Here is a 21,214-nt window from a genome sequence, read left to right on the forward strand (position 1 = left end):
CCTAGAGCCAGAGGGGAAGGTGTACGTGGTCATCGATCTGTCCGGATCCTCCACTGAAGGTAAAACCACAACAACACACTATTTTACTAGTGAAAACAAAGGAATCACACATCAAAACACTTGTAGAGACGGTGGCATGTGCTGGTGGAAAGTACAGTTATGAATTAAAGTTGATATGGAGCTCTGGGTAGTGACGGAAAGAATGAGATTGCAGATACAAGTGGCCGAAATGAGTTTCCTCCGTGGGGTGTCTGGGTTCAGCCTTAGAGATAGGGGTAAGGAGCTCAGACATTCGGAGGGAGCTCGGAGTAGAGCTGCTGCTCCTTTGCATCAAAATGGGTCAGTTGAGGTGGTTTTGGGCACCTGATCAGGATGCTTCCTGTTAGAGGTGTTTCAGGCACATCCCACTTGTACGAGGCCCCGGGGCAGACCCAGAACACGCTGGAGGGATTACATATCTCACCTGGCCTGGGAATGCCTTGGGGTCCCTTAGGAGGAGCTAGAAAGTGTTGCTGTGGGGTGCTTTGCGTGGCCCGCTGCCCCTAAGACCGAGCCCCAGATAAGCGGATGAAAATGGATAGATGGATGTTTTGGTTTATTCCTACCACTCTCTTAGCCTTGTTCTGGCTGCAGCAGGCAGCTATTTTTTTAAAAAAAGAAGAAAAAGAAAGCTCTAAATACTCACTCTGCTCAGCACCAAACAGCAGACGGACAAAGTTTGATACTAGCTGGTTAACATAGTGGAGCATTTAGCAGCTAAACAGACAGATAGGAGCATAAAGGGATTACTGAACAGGTCTAACCTGGGGCCTCCCTGGCCTTCAGCAGCAAAATGTCACTTGAGTTAACATGTACTGAACAAGTACTTAATATGACCTCAAGGAGACCCAAAATGACCACAAATAGACCCAAAATGACCACAGAAAGATAGAAAAAAGTACCAAACTACAAAATAAAGCAACAGCGAAGAGATACAGAACAACCCAAAAGAAAGACCCAAAGTGACCTCAACAAGACCCAAAATGACTACAAAATAAACAAAGAGACACAAAAAGACCACAAAAAGACACAAAGTGACCTCAAGGAGACCCAAAATGACCACATATAGACACAAAAAGACCTCAAATAGACACAAAAGACCACAAAAACACACAAAATGACTACAAAATAAACAAAGAGACACCAAATGACCTAAAAAAAGACACCAAGTGACCTCAAGGAGACCCAAAATGACCACAAATAGACACAAGAAGACCACAAAAAGACACAAAATAACTACAAAATAAACTAACAATAACGAAGAGACACAAAACAACCTAAAAACCCCCACAAAGTGACCTCAAATAGACCCAAAATGACTACAAAACAAACAAAGACACTAAATGACCAAAAAATGACACAAAGTGACCTCAAGGAGACACAAAATGACCACAAATAGACACAAAACAACCACAAATAGACACAAAATAACTACAAAATAAACAAAGCAATAACGAAGAGACACAAAACAACCTAAAAACCCCCACAAAGTGACCTCAAGGAGACACCAAATGACCATAAATAGACCCTAAATAACTACAAAACAAATAAAGCAACAACAAAGAGACACAAAACGGCCTCAAGGAGGCCCAAAATGACTACAAAATAAACAAAGCAACATAGAACAGACAGAAAATGATCAAAAAATGACACAAAGTGGCCTCAAGGAGACCCAATGTGACCACAAATAGACACAAAATGATCACAAATAGATACAAAATAACTACAAAACAAATAAAGCAACAGCAAAGAGACTCAAAACAACCTAAAAAAGACACAAAGAGTTGTAGAGCAACAACAAACAAAGCAAATAGCAATAGCCAGGGGCCCATTGGCTCATAATCCGCCAATGCTCTGTAGTTGGTAGAGACCAAAAACAGAGCTAAAAGAGATTGATTACTGGACACAAACATGGCCCTTAATGAATGGTAATGTTGCTCTGTAACTGCAGGATGTGTAAATAGGCTACTGTTTGCCAACATCTTCACCAGATCAATATCTGATGATATGTCAGTGTTGTGTTCACAGCTGTTTCTGTGTGCTGCCCCCAAGTGGAGAAAACTCCAGTTATTGCAGGTTTAACATAACGTTCCGTACACATATCCCCTGCTATCACTGCCAGCTCACTGCAGTGAAGCCTGAGGCCATAGTGTGCGATGGAAAGATTACTTCCTGTTTTCCTAGAAAGTCACTTAACAGAATTCATAGAGCGTTTTCCTCGCTCTTCTCCTCCTCTGGTTTCTCTTGTATTTGTTTGTTTCCATTAAACACGGAATCATCCAGAATATCCCTCTCAACTAGCCTTTTCCACACACATCCACTGACTCACTCACATGCTGCCCCATAAGAGAAGTTTTCACCTGCACCTGTGTATCTTCACACCTGGATATAAATAGAAACTGCTCTCTGCCTTCCAGTGAAAGTGTGCATGTATATGTATATACTGTGTGTGTGTGTGTGTGTGGGGGGGGGGGGGATTGCAACAGTACATCACAGCAGTTTAGTTACTCTTGTGTAAAGACTGATAGAGAGAGCATATGAAGAGAGAGGGAGTAGATTCTTAAAATAGTAGGTGAGATTGAGCCACGGATTACACACACACATATGTAGACTCAGGCGTCAGTGTCTTGCCCTCCTCATCGATGATTGGACACTCTGTGGTGACCTCACGACCCACTCCCCACCCACTCCTGAACTTCCTCCCCAGAGTTCAGCTGGCATGAGTGCTCATGTTAATGTATGCTGATAAAAACAAATGGTGTGTGTGTGTGTGTGTGTGTGTGTGTGTGTGCTGATAGGAGGGATGGAGAGATGGAGGGTGAGAACCAGAGGAAGACGTGGTATTTTTAGCAGATTTCTTTTTCTTCTTTTTTTTTTTTTCTCCCCTGCTGCAATCTGTTCTGTGCGGCTTCAGAGGCTGGAAGGAGTTGTTCCCTCTCTCCTCTTTTCCTCCTCTCCTCTCCTCATACATCTGTTGGTCTCAGGAAGCAAATAAAAACAATAATCTGACCTAATCTGACCATCTGCAGTCTCTCCCTCTGTTTCTTTATCCGTGTCTGTTCCCTTTAAATATTTTCTCCACGTTCCTCAAAGCTTAAAAAGTAACCTCTGTGACTGAACACTTCATTTTATTATATTTCTTAAGAAAAAGCTTTTTGTTTTTCAATGCGGTATCTTTACTTACGTAATTTAATAACCTATAAGTACTGTATCTTTAGAAATCACATAGATTCACACCTACCCTGTTTGGTTCGGTTCAGTCGAACTCAAGTTCATTTGCCCACTAGGGCGGAATTCATACTTCTGCATTGAATCGACGTTGTACCTTCGCCATAGGCTCTACATTGACACAGAGGCTATGCTGTAGCCTCATGTTCACCTCCCAGAAATGTAACTATGCGGCGCAGCGATGCAGACCTCCTGTCTATTTCTGTAAGCTGAAACCATTTCCCTCAATGGAAACAAAGCTTTTATTTACTTTAATTTCACAGATAAGAAACGATAAATTGTGAAGACAATAAAGCCTCCACAAAAATAGCATTTTAAGTCTTGTGTGTGATTTATCCTGGCTTCATATGAGCAGAGGAAATCTCTGCTCGTCACTAGGCTAATTTATACAATGTAAAATGCCATAGGCTTGTGCTAATAACGTTAGCATGTTGTATTTGTTTGGAAAACGTGTTTAGTATAAGACAGTTGTTTTGTCAGTGAACCTTGTGAGTTGTGATGGAGCCGAATTTTGAAATGTTACCTTTGTTAAATGTTGCTGTTGTCCCTGGCTTCATATGAGAAGAGGAAAAGTCGGCTAGCTGCTAGGCTAATTTATACAATGTAAAATGCCATAGGCTTGTGCTAATAACATTAGCATGTTGTATTTGTGGGGAAAATGTGTCCAAATAAAGACGTGAAGTGTTTGTCTGTGAATGCTGCGAGTTATAGTGAAGCTGATTTGTGTACTTGTGTTTGAAATTGTCTCTATTAAGCCATGTTTAATGTGTGTTTAATGTGTGTATTGAATCAACTAATCTTTACAGCACTTCACAGAAACCTCCACCGTTGACTAGTGTTTTGGAGGTGTAACTTAGCGACACAGACACACCTCCGCACAAGTATAAATGCTCACAACTGCGTAGGCCATGTGTGTAGGCTACGGCGGAGAGTCTGTCGCACAAGTATAAATCCCCCTCAAGTGCGGTTTGTTTGGGCAGGTGTGAACACAGCAATCACACTCAGGTGTGCACCAAAACAACTGGACCAAGACCCTCTTGAAGAGGTGGTCTCAGTCCGGTCACTAACGAACTCTGGTGCGGTTCGTTTGTGGTGAGAACGTGTTGCGACCTGGATGTGAACCAACTGCAGTCACATGACACATTGTTTGGGTTAAACATGAGCATGTTACAGTCCTGGAGGATTATTAATGTGCACCTCCTCCTGTACTGCCTTAATATGCACATTCAGCACATCCAATGCATCAAAACATTGTTTTCTAGTTGGAGCTGCGCCTCGTTTTCAAACTGTATGGTTTGACTAAAATGAACAATGACAGCAATATAGTCCACGATGAGCAGCGCTAAAATCAACCTGCGTAGTTGTCCCTCCATTGAGACATTAGAAAGTGTCACGTTTATCTTGCAAGTGTACTCTTTTTCAATGTTTTGTTTACTTCCTGGATTTTTCCCACATGGAAATTCTGACCAGTCAAGAGCAGCTTTCTCACACAAGGCATTTGATCTGATCCGCTTGTAAATGCTGCCGTGAGAACACGAACAAACTCTAGGCAATTATACAACGGTGCAACAAAATTAGCCCCTGATTCGGACCAAAGCAACACAACTCTAGGTCTGAAAGCAGCCTTAGATTCCTTCAAATTGTCATAAAATGATAATGTGTGTTATTTATTTATATCACACTTTTCAAAAATAAGATAACATTCTTTACAGACATAATAGCGAAAAATACACAAAATAAATAAGAATAAAAATATCCATAAGCCAGTCATTAAAAGGTCTTGAAAAGACTGGAAATTGCACCAGAATCATCAGCAAAAGGACCACCAGTGTTTAGTTGCTATTTCTCAAGCCTGAAGATTGAATGACAAGTGCATCTCACCCTCCTTTTCTCCGGCAGGATAAAGGCTCCCTCTGCTTCAGATTTATAAATATCATCTTTTTTATTTCACATTTCTGTCAATCTAATTCTGTAATTTTTGGGATGACTGCCTGATAGACGGATGTCATTTCTGAAGCCGCTCTCTCTAACACAACCATAATCTTGATGAGTTCAGGAACCACTTCTTTTTCTTTTAGTACAGCTAACTCAGTTGTTTGTCTTCAGAAAATTCAGCGTTTCATTGTTTTATTCATTCATTTAAAAGAGACTTATTGTGCTTTTTCTTATTTTCCGTCATAATGTTGCAACGTCAGATATTCAGATAATAAATGTGGCTGAAGTTTCAAGTAATAAAGTAAACGTGTGTAAAAGTAACCCCTGTGAACAAAACAGTGGAGAGGAAATATGTGACTGTAGGCTGTGTGTTCATATATGTTTACTTGCCAACAAAATCTAATTAGCCTACATAGATGAGTGCTTTGCATTCAAGATGGATCATCTGGGATTAATAATAAAATGCAAATTGATTTCAATTTGAATATTTTTGATAAAAAATATGTGTGTTTAAGTACGTGGCATTTATTGTTTTGTTTTTGGCTTTTTTTCTGTGGTATCAGATTGTGGCATTGCGAATCATGGAATTTCATTGGCATTGGTATCAACTACTAAACTTTTGGGGTCTCATTTCTAAAACAATGCGTAGATTCCATACTTAAAATGTACATAAAGCCAAATATGGCGTGTGTCCAAAAATATTCGACAGTTGCTACAACCAGGTTTCCACCTCACGTCTGCGTCGCCAATTTCCCATCTCCAAAATGTTCCTTAGCATGGGTCAGAGTTTCTCCCATCAAGTCTGTTTTCATAGATCACAACTTTTGCATGGGAAGTGGCGTACACCTCTTTCAGGTCTCGTTTTGTGCCTACACAGTTTTTATAAATGAGACCCCTGGTATCATAACATGCCTTACTGCTACACGTAACTACATGCTAACGTCAGGGAACATTTAATCTTGGTTGCCATTAGTGTTAATTTCTCCCTGATTTCAGATCAGATTCCTGTTGAATGTCTAGGTGTGAAGATTTTGGTTGAGAAGCTTTTATTGGTGATTTTTTTATGGTGGAATCTGCATCTATCCTCCATTGCCATCGTTCCCAAGCTGCAAGAACACTACAGGTACATGCTAACATCAGGGAACATTTAATCCTGGTTGCCAGTGTTGTTAATTTCTCCCTGATTTCAGATCAGATTCTGATTGGAACATTTACGGTTGAAAAGATTTTTGTTAAGAGACTTATTGGTGATTTTTGTCACAGTATAAAGTGCCACTATTCTCTGTTACAGTCATTCCCCAGGTGAAGGAACATGCAAGCTACTAGCTAACGTCAGGGAACATTTAATCTTGGTTGCCATTTTTGTTAATTTCTCCCTGATTTCGGATTCTGCTAGAACATGTGTGGTTATGAAAATTATGGTTTAGAAGCTTTTATTGGTGATTTTTTACGGTAAAGCGTGCAGCTATCATCCATTACCGTCGTTCCACAGCTGTAAGTACACTGTTAGAAGTAGCTACATGCTAACATCAGGTAACATTTCATTTTGGTTGCCGTTGTTGTTAATTTCTCCTTGATTTCAGATCAGATTCTTATTGGAACATTTATGGTTGAAAAGATTTTTGTTAAGAGGCTTTTATTGGTGATTTATTTTCATAGTAGAAAGTGGTGCTATTCTCTGTTACAGTCATTCCTAACCTGCAAGAACACTACAGCTACATGCTAACATCAGGGAACATTTAATCTTGGTTGCCAGTGTTGTTAATTTCTCCCTGATTTCAGATCAGATTCTTATTGGAACATTTATGGTTGAAAAGATTTTTGTTAAGAGACTTATTGGTGATTTTTGTCACAGTATGAAGTGCCGCTATTCTCTGTTACAGTCATTCCCCAGGTGAAGGAACATGCAAGCTACTAGCTAACGTCAGGGAACATTTCATTTTGGTTGCCGTTGTTGTTAATTTCTCCTTGATTTCAGATCAGATTCTTATTGGAACATTTATGGTTGAAAAGATTTTTGTTAAGAGGCTTTTATTGGTGATTTATTTTCATAGTAGAAAGTGGTGCTATTCTCTGTTCCATCATTCCTAACCTGCAAGAACACTACAGCTACATGCTAACGTCAGGGAACATTTAATCTTGGTTGCCAGTGTTGTTAATTTCTCCCTGATTTCAGATCAGATTCTTATTGGAACATTTATGGTTGAAAAGATTTTTATTGGTGGTTTTTGTCACAGTATAAAGTGCCGCTATAATGTGTTACACTCATTCCCCAGGTGAAGGAACACGCAAGCTACTAGCTAACGTCAGGGAACATGTAATCTTGGTTGCCATTTTTGTTAATTTCTCCCTGATTTCGGATCAGATTCCTGCTAGAACATGTCTAGTTATGAACATTTTGGTTGAGAGGCTTTTATTGGTGATTTATTTTCATAGTAGAAAGTGCCGCTATTCTCTGTTACAGTCATTCCTAATCGCCCCTCCTTGTCAGCATGCCTGTGTGTGGGTACGATGTTAATTTCTCGCAGATTTTGGATCATATTAACACTGGAACATGATAGATTGTAAAGATTTAGCTTTTATTGGTGATTTTTTTTTTTTTTTAACAATAAAATGTGCCACTATATTCATTTACACTCATTCCTCAGCTGAAATGACAATGCAGAGATGCTGAGATACGGAAGACCCAGAAACACTGACCAGTCATAGCAGACCAGGCTCAGACAGTATGAAAAAAATGTGGTGTTTTTGACCATTAAAAAATGGAAACATCTTCTACTAGAAACCCAAAATGCAAAAATGAGCATCACAGGTCTTTTTCAGGCTCAGTAGATTTTTTTACACATTGTTATTTGACAAGCAGATGGATTACTGCCACGGTTGAATTGTCATTCGTTTTTATGTCATATTTGTTTATGTCACCATCTGCAGTTCGGCTCTTCATCTCCTCTGTCTCCACTGTCTGCTGGTCTTCTACATGTTTGTGTCCAATTACCATCTTCTGTCCGGCCGTCTCCCAGTCGGTCACTCAGCTGAACCAGAGTACGTCTGTCTCCACGACGATCACTCTTAACTGTTGTTATGCCTCATCGCCCCTCCTTGTCAGCATGCCTGTGTGTGTGTATGTGTGCGTCCAGGACAGATGGATGATGTATTATGTAAAACAAAGTGATCCCACTAATGGCCTGTTAAGCCGTCTCCCCTCTCTCACCAACACCACCATCGCACACAGAAAAACACACACTTCCACTCACACACTCCTACTCACACTCACACACACTCTCAGAGTCCCTAGACAGCCTGTCTGTAATCGAACTCAGCAGTAACCACATCTATAACGCACCCAGGAGAGAGAGATGGAGGGAGCGTTAAAGAAAGGCAAACTAGGACAGGAGCTCGGAGAGAAGGAGTGTGTGTGGGAGTGAGAGTGGAGGTGGTTCTCTTGTCTTAAGGTTACCCTCGGAAAGCATTTATCTTTCCGGGGAGATGCGGAGAGGAAGGGAACGGCTGGTTGGATGGTGCTCGCTGAGGAGGAGTATTTTAATATGCTGTCCTTCGTTTTAGTGCCCACACATGAAAGTATAAATAGCAAGGACACGTACGTATGCATAGGCCTCTGGTAGGTGTGGGGTGTTTGTGAGGAAGAGGGAGGGAGGGGAGGAAGATGAGAGGCCGTTGAATGATTAAACATCTCAAGCAATGTGATGCAAATCATCCTTATTTGTACAAAGCGTCTCAGGAAGTAAAATCAATGGGTGTTGAGAAAATATCACTGTTATGTGTGTGAGTCTAAAATAGGGATGTTCCTGACAACTAATTTCCCTGACATTTAAACGGAAGATTAGACTTGGACTGGTCGACTCGTATAAAAGTAAGAAAACAGTCAAAATTGAGCACAGTCAACCAGAAAGATTTTACATTGCCTGAGAAAAAATGTTGCGTCTGTTGTAAGAGCTGTTTGAAATCATTAATCACAATTTTCAACAACTATATCATATTTTAGGGCGGCACAGTGGTGCAGTGGTTAGCACTGTCGCCTCACAGCAAGAGGGTTCCTGGCTTAATCCGCGAAGGAAGCCCTTCTGTGTGGAGTTTGCATGTTCTCCCCATGTCAGCGTGGGTTTTCTCCAGGTACTCCAGCTTCCTCCCACAGTCCAAAGACATGCAGGTTAATTGGTGTCTCTAAATTGTCCGTAGGTGTGAATGTGAGTGTGAATGGTTGTCTGTCTCTATGTGTCAGCCCTGCGATAGTCGGACGACCTGTCCAGGGTGTACCCTGCCTCTCGCCCAGTGTCAGCTGGGATAGGCTCCAGCCCCCCCCCGCGATCCCCAATAGGATAAGTGGTTACGGAAGATAAAGGACAAGCAATGTATTTTAGGATTTCCATCAATTATATGATTGAAAAAATAACAACTGTCTGTAAACTGGTGCTAAATTGTTACATGGATAATCAGCTGCGTCTGTAATGTGAATTCCTGCAGTTTTCTGTTGTTTTTGTGCCATATGTAAACAAAATAATATTTGAATATTATTAATACAAAAGTAGATCCCCTCCTGTTTTTAAAACATTAAAGCAGATTTTAAAAATAATTGTATTTTAAGTAATTTCCAAGACACTTTCATAAAAAAGCCTTTAATTTTTTACATCGTTTATTTTGCTTATTTAACTTTCCTATTTTAAATTGAATGTGACGGTCATGTTCTCATGTATTGTCATGAAGTAATATCTTGTTTAGTCAGTAAAAAGGTGATTTAAAAAAAGACTACTTTATTTCCTTACATTTCACAGGTGTCAGCGTTGTATTTTTTGTATAAGATGGTGTTCAGACACACAACATGCTTGGAGCAGCGTTCACAAATGTTGAGTCCAAATGCAGTTTGCAGCGGCATTTATAATCTCCAAATGGCGACATAAAACTTTCGTCGGAACGGCAGTGAGAAGGAGTTTTCTTTTCTTTAGGGATCTTTTTTGTTGTGGTGGAAACCCTGTTGGCCTTACTTTGCTGCACTCCAAACCAGAGCGCTATTTTCTTCTTCTTTGGCAGCTTTGGCAGCGCTGTTCCCGATGCACTGTGATCATGACAACAGCGTTACAACATCAACATTGTGCTGCAATCGCTGTTTCACATGACAGAATTCTACTAAGTGCAACGCTTGTTGGAAAATAGTGTTTTCCATGATTACTCCTGTCAGAGCTTTGTAGAGGCGGGACGAAATTTGACGGAGACAGCCGCCTCATAATTCTCCATACAGGAAAAACCCTGTTATGACAATATTTTTTTTTAGGAAAAACAACCTTTAAGAAAGGTGCCTGATTATTTCAACAGCATTTTCTTCAATTATTGTTTTAAAAAAATAGATTTAACTGATTAGGATTTCTACTGCCAACTAGCGAGGGAAGCAAAGTTAATCAACTAGTCGACCAGTAACACACATCCCTAATCTAAAACTCACCCAGGGGCTCAAAAAGCTCAGAAATGTCTCTTTGCAGATGTATTTCTTTGTTCATAAACTTGTCTTCTGTTCACTCGACAGCCACGGGGACCAATGAGAACGAGGAGCGGGTGTTTCGAGAGAGGATCGGTCCTCGCCGGCGACAGGGCGCCGTCCGAAGACGCGTTCATCAAGTCAATGGACACAAGTTCATGGCCACCTACCTGAGACAACCAACCTACTGCTCACATTGCAGGGATTTTATCTGGTAGGAAACACAAACACACAAACAGATATCGGTCTGAGCTGCTGTTGTGTTTCATTAAAGTAATCTGGCTGAAATGCTGACTCCTGTGTGTGTGTGTGATCTGATAGGGGCGTGCTGGGGAAGCAGGGATACCAGTGTCAGGGTGAGTACCTTTCTCTGGCAGATTCCAATTTCTCAAGTAACGCTGCACGTCATTTATTATTCAAGCTCGAGAACACAAGAGAGATAACGTGTTACTGAATGACGGCTGTGATTTGGCCTCAAGCCACCTTCACCCAGAGCCACAGATGACCTACATCACACCAACCACATCCACTATGATACTTAATAGTAGTAAAATGCAAGTTTTTCTTCAGTGAACACAAACATCCTAAAAATTCAGCGGAGGTCAAAGTGTTTACTAAACTCATTTGTAGGGATGGACACAGAAATCCAGTATTAAACAGGATCCAGGGCTAAAATATTCAAGACCGTAGTAGTGACAGCGGCTGATAGAAGTTTACACTCAAAAGTCTGGTTACACTTCACTAGAGTCAATGCTGACGATGCTCGTTGCCACAAGTGCACCAAGTATTTTGCACGTAAGGGCGGAAATACGAGCAGTCTTTTGATAAAATCTAGTGAAAGTGCATCACATACAGGTGGAGAAATGTTCTCTTGATGCCCCATCCATAGGTCTTGATTTATTTGGACAAGGCGCAGCTCCTAACAGAGTTTGACAGGATTGTTTTTTTTTGTTTGTTTGTTTGTTTTTCTGAGACTAAGTGACCAATGAAATCTTGCCGACTAATGACATTTCTGGTTGACTAACGTTTGGTCGACTATCAGGGAGCAGCTCTAGATTGAGGGGCCATACACATGCTGCGTTTCTTGCAGCCTCAAATTCACTGTTACAATGTAGACGTGCGTTGGATAAACAGAGTTTAACTTCTGGAACGCAGCAGCATGCACCGCATGTCATGTGACGAGGAACAACCAATCACGGCCGACAGATATCTTTCCCTTCTTCTGTAAATATTCAGTCTGATAAATACGAAAAAGTTGATCATGTTAGTGCAGGGCTACCCAGAGCTTTACATCTGCCCCACGGACGATAGGCCTACACACTTCATCAATCATTTGATAGCTCACTCAGCAGGTTATGTAGAAAAAAATCATTTTAAAATATTTGAATTTACAGTAATGCAGGTTTTACGGGATTGTTCGATATTAATGTTTTGTCTTGCGAGTGCAGCTAAGCGGCAACACACATGGATTGACACAGAATATTTCTTGAGATAAAAGAATTTAAAAAAATTATGACACCTGTCGTTTTTGATAAATCTTGCCTTCAGGACTTTACAGCGCTCTGGAGTTGATTTAGAATTCAAATGTCAACTTTATGAATGAAGCATGAACTGTTTGGTACAGTCCCAAATTGCAGTATCTAGTGTGTGTATGTAGGAGAGGCTGTGGCAGCTACACGACACTCTTTACAGGCTTTTGTAGATTTTTATTATGTTGTTTTAGAAAGTTTAGATTGTGCTGTCACATTTTTATATCGACTTTTAATGTGGGTCAGTCCCACTCGGCCGCTCCCCGACCCCTTTAATAAGGTCAGCATTGGCACGGATATTAAATCAGTGTATCAAATCGATGCATCACTAGGTGCACCAGGACTGCTTTCATTCTTCCCAGTACAGTACATCACACAGTGATAACATCACATATCGGTAGACAAATAATGCGGGCCAAACTGATCATCATGTAAACCTGTCTTGTCTGAAGTTAACGACATTTGTGAAGGCCCGATGTTGATGCTCTGCTTCCAGTGTGTACGTGTGTCGTCCACAAGCGCTGCCATGAGCTCATCATCACCAAGTGTGCCGGGATGAAGAAGCAGGAGGACACACCTGAGGAGGTACACATGCAGACAGGACACATGGAGGATGTTAAGCTCAGACAAATATGTCCTTTTTTAATGTTTATTATCTGTTAAAAAAAATTAAAAAAAAACATGAAGGAAGAACAGAATACAGACACTCACCATTCAGACCTATTGTGAATAAATCTGTTTCACCAAAGGTAACGTGTGTACACTGTGTACTAACACTTGAGCCACATGCATTATTCCGCCGATAATGCAGCAGTGACCTCTTTGTAACACCGTGTGTGTGTGTGTGTGTGTGTGTGTGTGTGTGTGTGTCTCCCTCCGTAGGTGGGCTCACAGCGGTTCAGTGTTAACATGCCCCATAAGTTCAGTATCCACAACTACAAGGTCCCCACCTTCTGTGACCACTGTGGCTCCCTGCTGTGGGGCCTCATGAGGCAGGGCCTGCAGTGCAAAGGTGAGTTCACGTGCAGTGGGGAGTTTACAGCATCAGCAGCGCACACTGGACACATATAGGGGTGCTCGTGTTTTTGCAGCCTCCTTGGATCCTAAATGTGCATGTACTTGAATTCAAAGGCTGTGATCAACAAAAGACAAGTGTTTCAATAAATACAAGCTAATACTTTCTGCAGCAGATCTGGGAATTAAATTCAAAGGATTTTCTAACATTTGAAAAATAATTCTGCTGTTTTTTAATAAAATAGTGCACACTATCTGACACCTGTACCTGGAGAATATCTGTCACTAGGTGTATAAACATTTTCTGTTATTAAAATAAAATAGTTTGTAGAGCTGAAACAATTAGTCAGTTAATCGTTAGGAAAATTAATTCCATTTTCAGATGTTTGGATCGGTGTCTTTTCTCTGATAATTCAATAGTTTCGAGCGTCACCCTGGTAATTGATTGAAAAAAATGGACGGATTAATTGATACTAAAAATAATCAGGAGTTGCAGGTCTATAAAAAGTCTACAATATAAATCCTGTACTTTGATATCTTTCGGGGAATGGATCCAAAGTGTAATGTTGATTTTTTTATTTATTTTTTTTAAAGATTTCACTCGTGAAAAAGCTGTTGTTGGAATTAATTTATTTTAATGAATGATTGAGGTTTTCTTGGCCCATTCCGATTTTTTTAAAGTCTGACCTGCCGAATCTGATATTGACCTATTCCGATTTTTGCACTGTAACTGACGGCATGCACAGACATTTTTGCAACTTTTCTTTCACGGAAAATTCAATTATATATTCATTATAAAACATTATTCAATAACTTACATTTTCTCAAAAGCTTCACCAGATTACAAGACCTTCTCTCACTTAACTCTAAATAAAAAAGTGCTTCAGGTTACTGCACAGAGCTTTTTTACGAATAAAATCCAACTGAGAATGACAGTATATGCAGTATATCCCGCTTTATCTAAGGGTGTTTTCACACTTGGTCCTTTTCAGCCCTCTAAACGGACTCAGAGCGGTGACTCAGCATCTCCAAGAGAACTCAGACCGACTGCGGTTTGCTTAAGCTGTACCTTGTACCTCTTTGCCATTGTATTTAGCCCTCTAGATCACATGCTGTTGACCTGAGACGCCTGAAAAAACAGACAAAACCACGTCAGCCTGTAACGCTTGCAAGGACGAAAGACGAGGAGTAGTTTGGTCCACGGAAGATACTGCACGTCTCCAGATGTGGAATGTAGAATACATCAACTCTAAGGTTTTCCTCCAATTTTAAGTTCATCTGAAAGCGAGGGGCTTTGTAACCCACTGCATATATATCGTATTCAGGTTATAGTGTGAACAGAAAGAGGACTGAAGCCACATCAGAGCTGAAGTTGACCAGAAAGAGAACTGAGTCCTCTTTCAAATGAACCGACAGTAGCTCTTGTTCCACCGACATTTCCAAGAACTTTTATTTCCAGGAATTTATTAACCTGGGTAAAAGAATTCCTGGTGTGGTTTGCGTTTCCACTGCACGGAAAACGTATTTAAATCAATTCGAGTCGCCAACTTAAAGTCCCGCTGAATTTCTTCCTGGGCAAATACGCTCAAAAGAGCCTGAACCTCATCATCCGTCCACTTCTCGTAGCTTCTCTTCTTTTGCTCCATTTTCCAAATGATCAAAACATGAACGAAGTGAAGCTTGTAGAAATGAAATAAAGTTTGCAGCCACACTGGCAAGGAGGTGCGGATCGCTGCAAGTGTGTGTTCCACCAATCAGCGTTCTTCAGCAAACAGCCCCGCCCCTCAAGAATTCTGGGGGATCTGAAAAGTCCTACCCCCCTACTAGGTACTTTTTTTAGGGAAAGGTTGGGGTTGAGGGAAAGTTTTTTTCCCCGGGTAATTTCGGTGGAAACGCACAGAGGTTTTTCAAAATCCTGGGTACATGATTAAAGTTCCTGCGGTGGGAAAGAACTGAGACTCTTTTCTGTTCATTTTCTGGTCAGTTTCAGCTCTGATGGGTTCTCGGTCCTCTTTCTGTTCACACTATATATAATATATATTAACATAGTTTTGTTTTTACTTTGACTCGGCACTGCCGTGTGGTTGTGAAGCCCCTCGCTTTGAGATTAACTTAAAATTGAAGGCGCTTGATGTATTCTACATTCCACATCTGGAGACATGCAGTATCTTCCTTGGACCAAACTACTCCCCGTCCTGCATCTTTGCAAGCGTTACAGGCCAATGTGGCTTCGTCTGTTTTTTCCAAGCGTCTCAGGTCAACAGTGTGTGATCTAGAGGTCTGAATACAACGGCAAAGAGCAAAGCGAACCTGGAGTGCTTTGTGTTCTCAAGGCACAGGTTAAGCGAACTGCACTGCACAATTGAAGCGAACCAAACTCAGACCATCTCCCGAGTTTTCACAGTTGGGCAAAAGATGCTGAGTCACCGCTCTGAGTCCTCTTAGAGGGCTGAAAAGGACCAGTCCTTAGGGGCTTGTCACACTTGGCCGCGTGTTGTTGTCAAACCCTGGTTGGATGCTACGTTGTGATTGGTCAGTCTGCATCTGGGGGCGGGACTTAGCAAAAGGGTAGCCAGTTCTTGTCACCTGTTCTTTAACCTGAACCGTTCTCGTGTGTTTCTGTTGCTGTGCAGTGTGTAAGATGAATGTGCACAGGCGGTGTGAGACCAATGTAGCTCCTAACTGCGGTGTGGACGCCCGAGGGATCGCTAAGGTCCTGTCTGACCTGGGAGTCACACCTGACAAGATCTCCAACACCGCACAGCGCAGGAGGAAGGTAACAAGCCTTTCTCTCAAATAAAGATGTTTCCATTAGAAAGGGTTTATTTCAACAATAGGGTCTTCTTTTCATTAATTTTGAGATAATGTGATTTTTAAAACTGTTTTGAGTTTTCTGTGGACACTGATGCACGCTTCAACTGAGAAACCGCTTCCACTCCCTGACCCATGATTCAAGTACACGATTTTAAGAGTGTAGCCCAAAGCAACGGTCATGTTGTCTCTCTCCCTCTGCAGTTGACTCCAGGGCAGGACCCTCCCCAGTCTCCTCCTGAGCTCTCCCAGACTGAGGAGAACAGCTTCAGCCAGCCAGCTGTCCCCACCTCCCCCTCCCAGCAGGGTAACACTGAACACACACACACACACACACACACACACCATCATGGATTTGACACAAACAGGCAGACATTTCAAAGCTCTGTGAGATGCGTTCTTAGCAGCATGCTGTTTTAATGTGTTAATTTTACCAGTAAGAGGTAGCATTTCCATTTCAGTAATAATATTGTCGCTTCTTTTAAGAAATAAGTGGTTGAATGTGTTATTGTCCTTGTGTATATATAAGACTTGCATTATCCAAGAATTATCCCCCACCGCCCACCACCATTTGGTTGTCACAGTTAGTCATCGTCCTCTCACACTTTGCAAGCCGAGATATAAAAGTTAACTTTCTCTTTGTGGAAGGATTCCCATTTTTGATTTGTGGAGCCAAACGTTGATGAATACGACTGCTATTTAATCACCCTGGTCAGAGACGCTGTAACTGAGTCATCCCAGGTTTCAACAGAGGATGTGATCATCATTTTTCATCATCATCAAGTTTATTGAAAAGTAATCAGTAACAAATAATGAACAACATTTCTAAAAATATATATATATTTATATATATATACATATATTTTTTTGCATAATGAACTGACAGCAAAAAAGACAGTCAGCCTGTTTTCGCTGATGTCTGATCTGCTTTTCCGTTGGCACCCACAGACTTGGCACAGTTAGAACGCCTGCAGGACGCGCTGTCACTCGACCAGCAGGGACCCCAGCACTCCTCCTCCTCCTCCTCTTCCTCCTCCTCCACCACCTCCTCTTCCTCCTCGTCCTCCTCCTCCTCGGCAGGCAGGGAGAACGGACAGATCCAGAGGAGGAGCCTCAAGGACTTCAACTTTATCAAGGTTCTCGGCAAAGGCAGCTTCGGCAAGGTGCGGCGACACAGAGGAGGCGTTTGAGGGGGATGTTTGTTTGTTTACAGCTCATTATGTTCATAATTGAAACAGGTTTTTCTGTTGTTCTTTTAGCACCCTGTTCATCATGGTTTCCATTATTCATAGCTGCCAAATTATCAGGAGACATCAGGGAATATCAGGGACCAGAATAGAACAATTCACATGTCGGTTATGTTTTTTGGAGGCAGCTGTTTTCACACATTACATTTCACTACGTGCCATACCAAACAGTAACCAGACTTTTTCCTAGTCTTATTCTATTCTAACTAAAACAAAACACTGCCTCACAGTTATGGATAACATTAAAGCTGCACTAATCAATGTTTTTATATCGTCAGCTGATCCCCTCAGCTGCAGTGAGCCTCAAAGCGTCTTAAGCGGAATTTATATGTGTGCGTCAAATCAACACCGTACAACGTAGAGCCTACGCAGTAGCATGACGTGCACCTCCCCAGAAATGTAACTACACATCGCGGCGACGCAGACCATTTTAAGTCTTGTGTGTGATTTATCCTGGCTTCATATGAGCAGAGGAAATCTCTGCTCGCTGCTAGGCTAATTTATACAATGTAAAATGCCATAGGCTTGTGCTAATAACGTTAGCATGTTGTATTTGTTTGGAAAACGTGTTCAGTATAAGACAGTTGTTTTGTCAGTGAACCTTGTGAGTTGTAATGGAGCCGAATTTTGTAACGTTACCTTTGTTAAATGTTGCTGTTGTCCCTGGCTTCATATGAGTAGAGGAGAAGTTCGCTAGCTGCTGGGTTAATTTGTTTCTCAGGCAAGCTCAGGGGTTTAGTGTTGCCAGAGCCCACAGGAGTGAGGATTAGAATATATGCAGTTTACATAACCCGGCCAAATTAATATATACATAAACACTTGAAGATCCACTCATTAGTAAAAGTGTGTGTCATATAAAAACTAAAGTGATGGTCAGAGTTGTCACAGTGAAATTTAAGGTGTGTTGATTGATTCATGTCGTCAGCTCGTCAGCTAATGCACTAATCATGTCAACTCAAGTTTCCCCAAGAGCATGTTCAGATGTCTTGTTTTATCCAAATAACTGAAGAACCAAATTATTGTTTCTCTCTGCTGTCTTGTTTTTACAATAATTTTTAAATGCTGTTTTCATACTAAATTCTCCTTCCTATATTTTATCTCTCATCCAGGTGATGCTGGCAGAGCTGAAGGGGACGGAGGAAGTTTACGCCGTCAAAGTTTTGAAGAAGGACGTGATCCTGCAGGATGACGACGTGGACTGCACCATGACCGAGAAGCGCATCCTGGCCCTTGCCCGCCGACACCCCTACCTCACCCAGCTTTACTGCTGCTTCCAGACACGAGTAAGACCACAAGACAGCACCCACGCATGCTGATGTAAAAGTTCATCTCTGTTTTCTGTCTCATACCCCTCCCTCTTTCTCTCTCCCTGTCTCTGCAGGACCGTTTGTTTTTTGTAATGGAATATGTGAACGGAGGAGACCTGATGTTCCAGATTCAGCGATCCAGGAAGTTTGACGAGCCTCGCTCTCGTTTTTACGCCGCCGAAGTCACCTCAGCCCTCATGTTCCTGCACCGCAACGGGGTCATCTACAGGTAAACGCCTCCTTATTTTTATGTTCTTTCAGCCAAGGACACCTTGTTAGAAAAACTGAGATAATTTGACTATCAGGGAATTTCACAAATGGTCTTACCAGGAACAAACCAGAAGGTGCGTAACAACATGCATTACATGATGATTCTCACTTCTTTTTCTTTTACATCACATGCTCACTTGCCCACTGTGGTGGAAACCAGATGGTGCTGAGTCTCACTCTGTCTGTCTTTCTCTCTCAGGGATCTGAAGCTGGATAACATCCTGTTGGACGCAGAGGGACACTGTAAGCTGGCGGACTTCGGCATGTGCAAAGAGGGCATCATGAACGGAGTGACCACCACCACCTTCTGTGGCACGCCAGACTACATCGCCCCTGAGGTGAGCTCAACCGTGGTATAAGCCCTGTTTCCACCAAACACTTTCAGTATGGTACCTTTGGAACCAACAGTAACCCTTCAGACATGGTACCTAGACCCTAGTGTTTCCACTGCAAACAGTGCTCTTAAATGTGGGCGGGGTTGTTGTCACTCACTGCTCTGTCCAGCACTCACTGTATTTCCTCATTACCGGTGACACAGATGGAAGTCTGCACCTCGTTTATCGTCCACAGAACGAGGCTGCACGCCGACATTTTCAGAACAAAATAAAACAGGCTGCAGTGAGAGTGGGATATTTAAAAATAGTGGGTTTGTGCATTTAGTCCTTCTCAGGCAAGCTCAGGGGTTTAGTGTTGCTGGAGCCCACAGGAACTACGCTTAGTTTTTCTCTGAGTGAGGATTAGAATATATGCAGTTTACATAACCTGGTCGAAATTAATATAAACACTTGAAGATCCACTTATTACTAAGAGAGTATATCATAAAAAAACTAAAGTGATGGTCAAAGGTGTCACAGTGAAATTTAAGGTTTGTTGATGGATTCATGTCGTCACCTCATGCATTGAGTAACATTACAAGTTAACGTTCCACCTTAAAAGTCACCAGCAGTCGGCCCAGTGAATGAAGTTATTTTTTCTCAGACTCCAGCTGCTGTGAGAGGCAGCAAAACATCCTTTCATTTTATAGTTACAGTTTACTAATAAAACTCTCCACAGTATGAACAGTGGTTACATGAGCCTCAAAACCAGCCACAACTCAGCCCTGAGCAGAGTGACCGTCCTCTACTGACCAATCAACAGACTGCAGTGTTCACAGCTCCACCTTTTAGCACCAGATCTGTGTGCTAGGTACCCCAACAGAGGGGGGACCAAAAATGGGGACAGTACAGAACGGTCCCTTTGGTACCATCCACAACTTTTCACAGTGGAAACAGAAAAAAAGCGTACTGAACTGAACCGTATTGCTCCCAATGATCAGAGGAGAAATCCTGTCTGGGGCCTTGTCGGTACTGATATCCATCCATCTGGTATTATAAGAGGTTTGCAGATTCAGTCCAATAAAAATAAGTTAAACCACACATAGAGCTTTGATCGGGCCCAAAAAGTATATACATATATATGTATACCACTGACAGGTGAAGTGAATAACGTTGATCATCTTGTTACAATGCAATATTCTGGCAGGAAGCCTTTGGCTCTGGCATTCATGTAGATGCCACCTGACATCCAGCCACCTAAACACCAGTGCAGACCAGGTACAGGTGGATGTCAGTTAAAAAATCAGAAAACCAGTAGAATGCGTTTTATACCTAAATCTAAAACGTTTTAGGGAAAAATTTCAGCGGACTTTTCCTTTTCTTTTTTCCCCTCTTTTGTTCCTATTCCATTATTTCCTTTCCTGCATTTCATCTTTCCCTCTTTCTGTCTTTTCTTTTCCTTAAGTCATAGCGAAAATAATTCTACTTTGTCTTTTGCATTTGATACTTTTGCATATTTTTCACTAATATCTCTTCCTCATTTTTAATATATAAAACATCTGATGAGGTTCATGGAAATATAAGTAATAATTTCAGTTTTTCTGCCGATTCTTCTGATGGTTTTTGTTTTTGTTTTTTTGCACCTTAACAGAATGAATTGCTCTTAAATAACTGTTTGTAAATGTCCTCCTATAATGTGTTTCTTCCGCACTTGGTTTCTATACTTTAAATCTTTTATGTGAGGTGCTCTGAACGGGCCTGTTGCAGAAATGCGCTATCTAAATAAACTTACCTTGCTTGTCGTTTTAAGGATCCAAATGGTGATAAACATTAGACGTTTTTCAGTTAAATTAATTGTTTGATTTCTTGTGCACAGACATTACAGATAAGAGTTCTTTGCTGTTATGGTGTGAGCATGTGTCGACGCATTTCTGCAGAGTCTATAGTGCTTTCCAGTCAGGTACACCAGCGGAACTGTGTTGCTGTATTTTCCTGTCCTCCATGTTGAGTCGTGTCACGTTGTCGCATTCAG

At 41.5% G+C, this 21,214-nt stretch overlaps 1 protein-coding gene across 1 annotated transcript in view; it reads left to right on the plus strand.

Moving 5' to 3' along the window:
• Positions 1-21,214, plus strand: part of prkcea (protein kinase C, epsilon a) — a 27,632-nt gene continuing 6,418 nt past the window's right edge. The window contains exons 1-11 of the mRNA XM_049564095.1: positions 1-59; positions 10,739-10,904; positions 11,012-11,046; positions 12,716-12,804; positions 13,102-13,231; positions 15,867-16,009; positions 16,249-16,351; positions 16,993-17,207; positions 18,401-18,574; positions 18,673-18,827; positions 19,068-19,206. Of these exons, the coding sequence (XP_049420052.1) occupies positions 10,849-10,904; positions 11,012-11,046; positions 12,716-12,804; positions 13,102-13,231; positions 15,867-16,009; positions 16,249-16,351; positions 16,993-17,207; positions 18,401-18,574; positions 18,673-18,827; positions 19,068-19,206 (1,239 nt within the window). The 5' untranslated portion in view covers positions 1-59; positions 10,739-10,848. The remainder of the gene's footprint in view (positions 60-10,738; positions 10,905-11,011; positions 11,047-12,715; positions 12,805-13,101; positions 13,232-15,866; positions 16,010-16,248; positions 16,352-16,992; positions 17,208-18,400; positions 18,575-18,672; positions 18,828-19,067; positions 19,207-21,214) is intronic.

The sequence above is a fragment of the Epinephelus fuscoguttatus genome, linkage group LG20, assembly GCF_011397635.1.
Source record: "Epinephelus fuscoguttatus linkage group LG20, E.fuscoguttatus.final_Chr_v1".
Classification (NCBI taxonomy): domain Eukaryota; kingdom Metazoa; phylum Chordata; class Actinopteri; order Perciformes; family Serranidae; genus Epinephelus; species Epinephelus fuscoguttatus.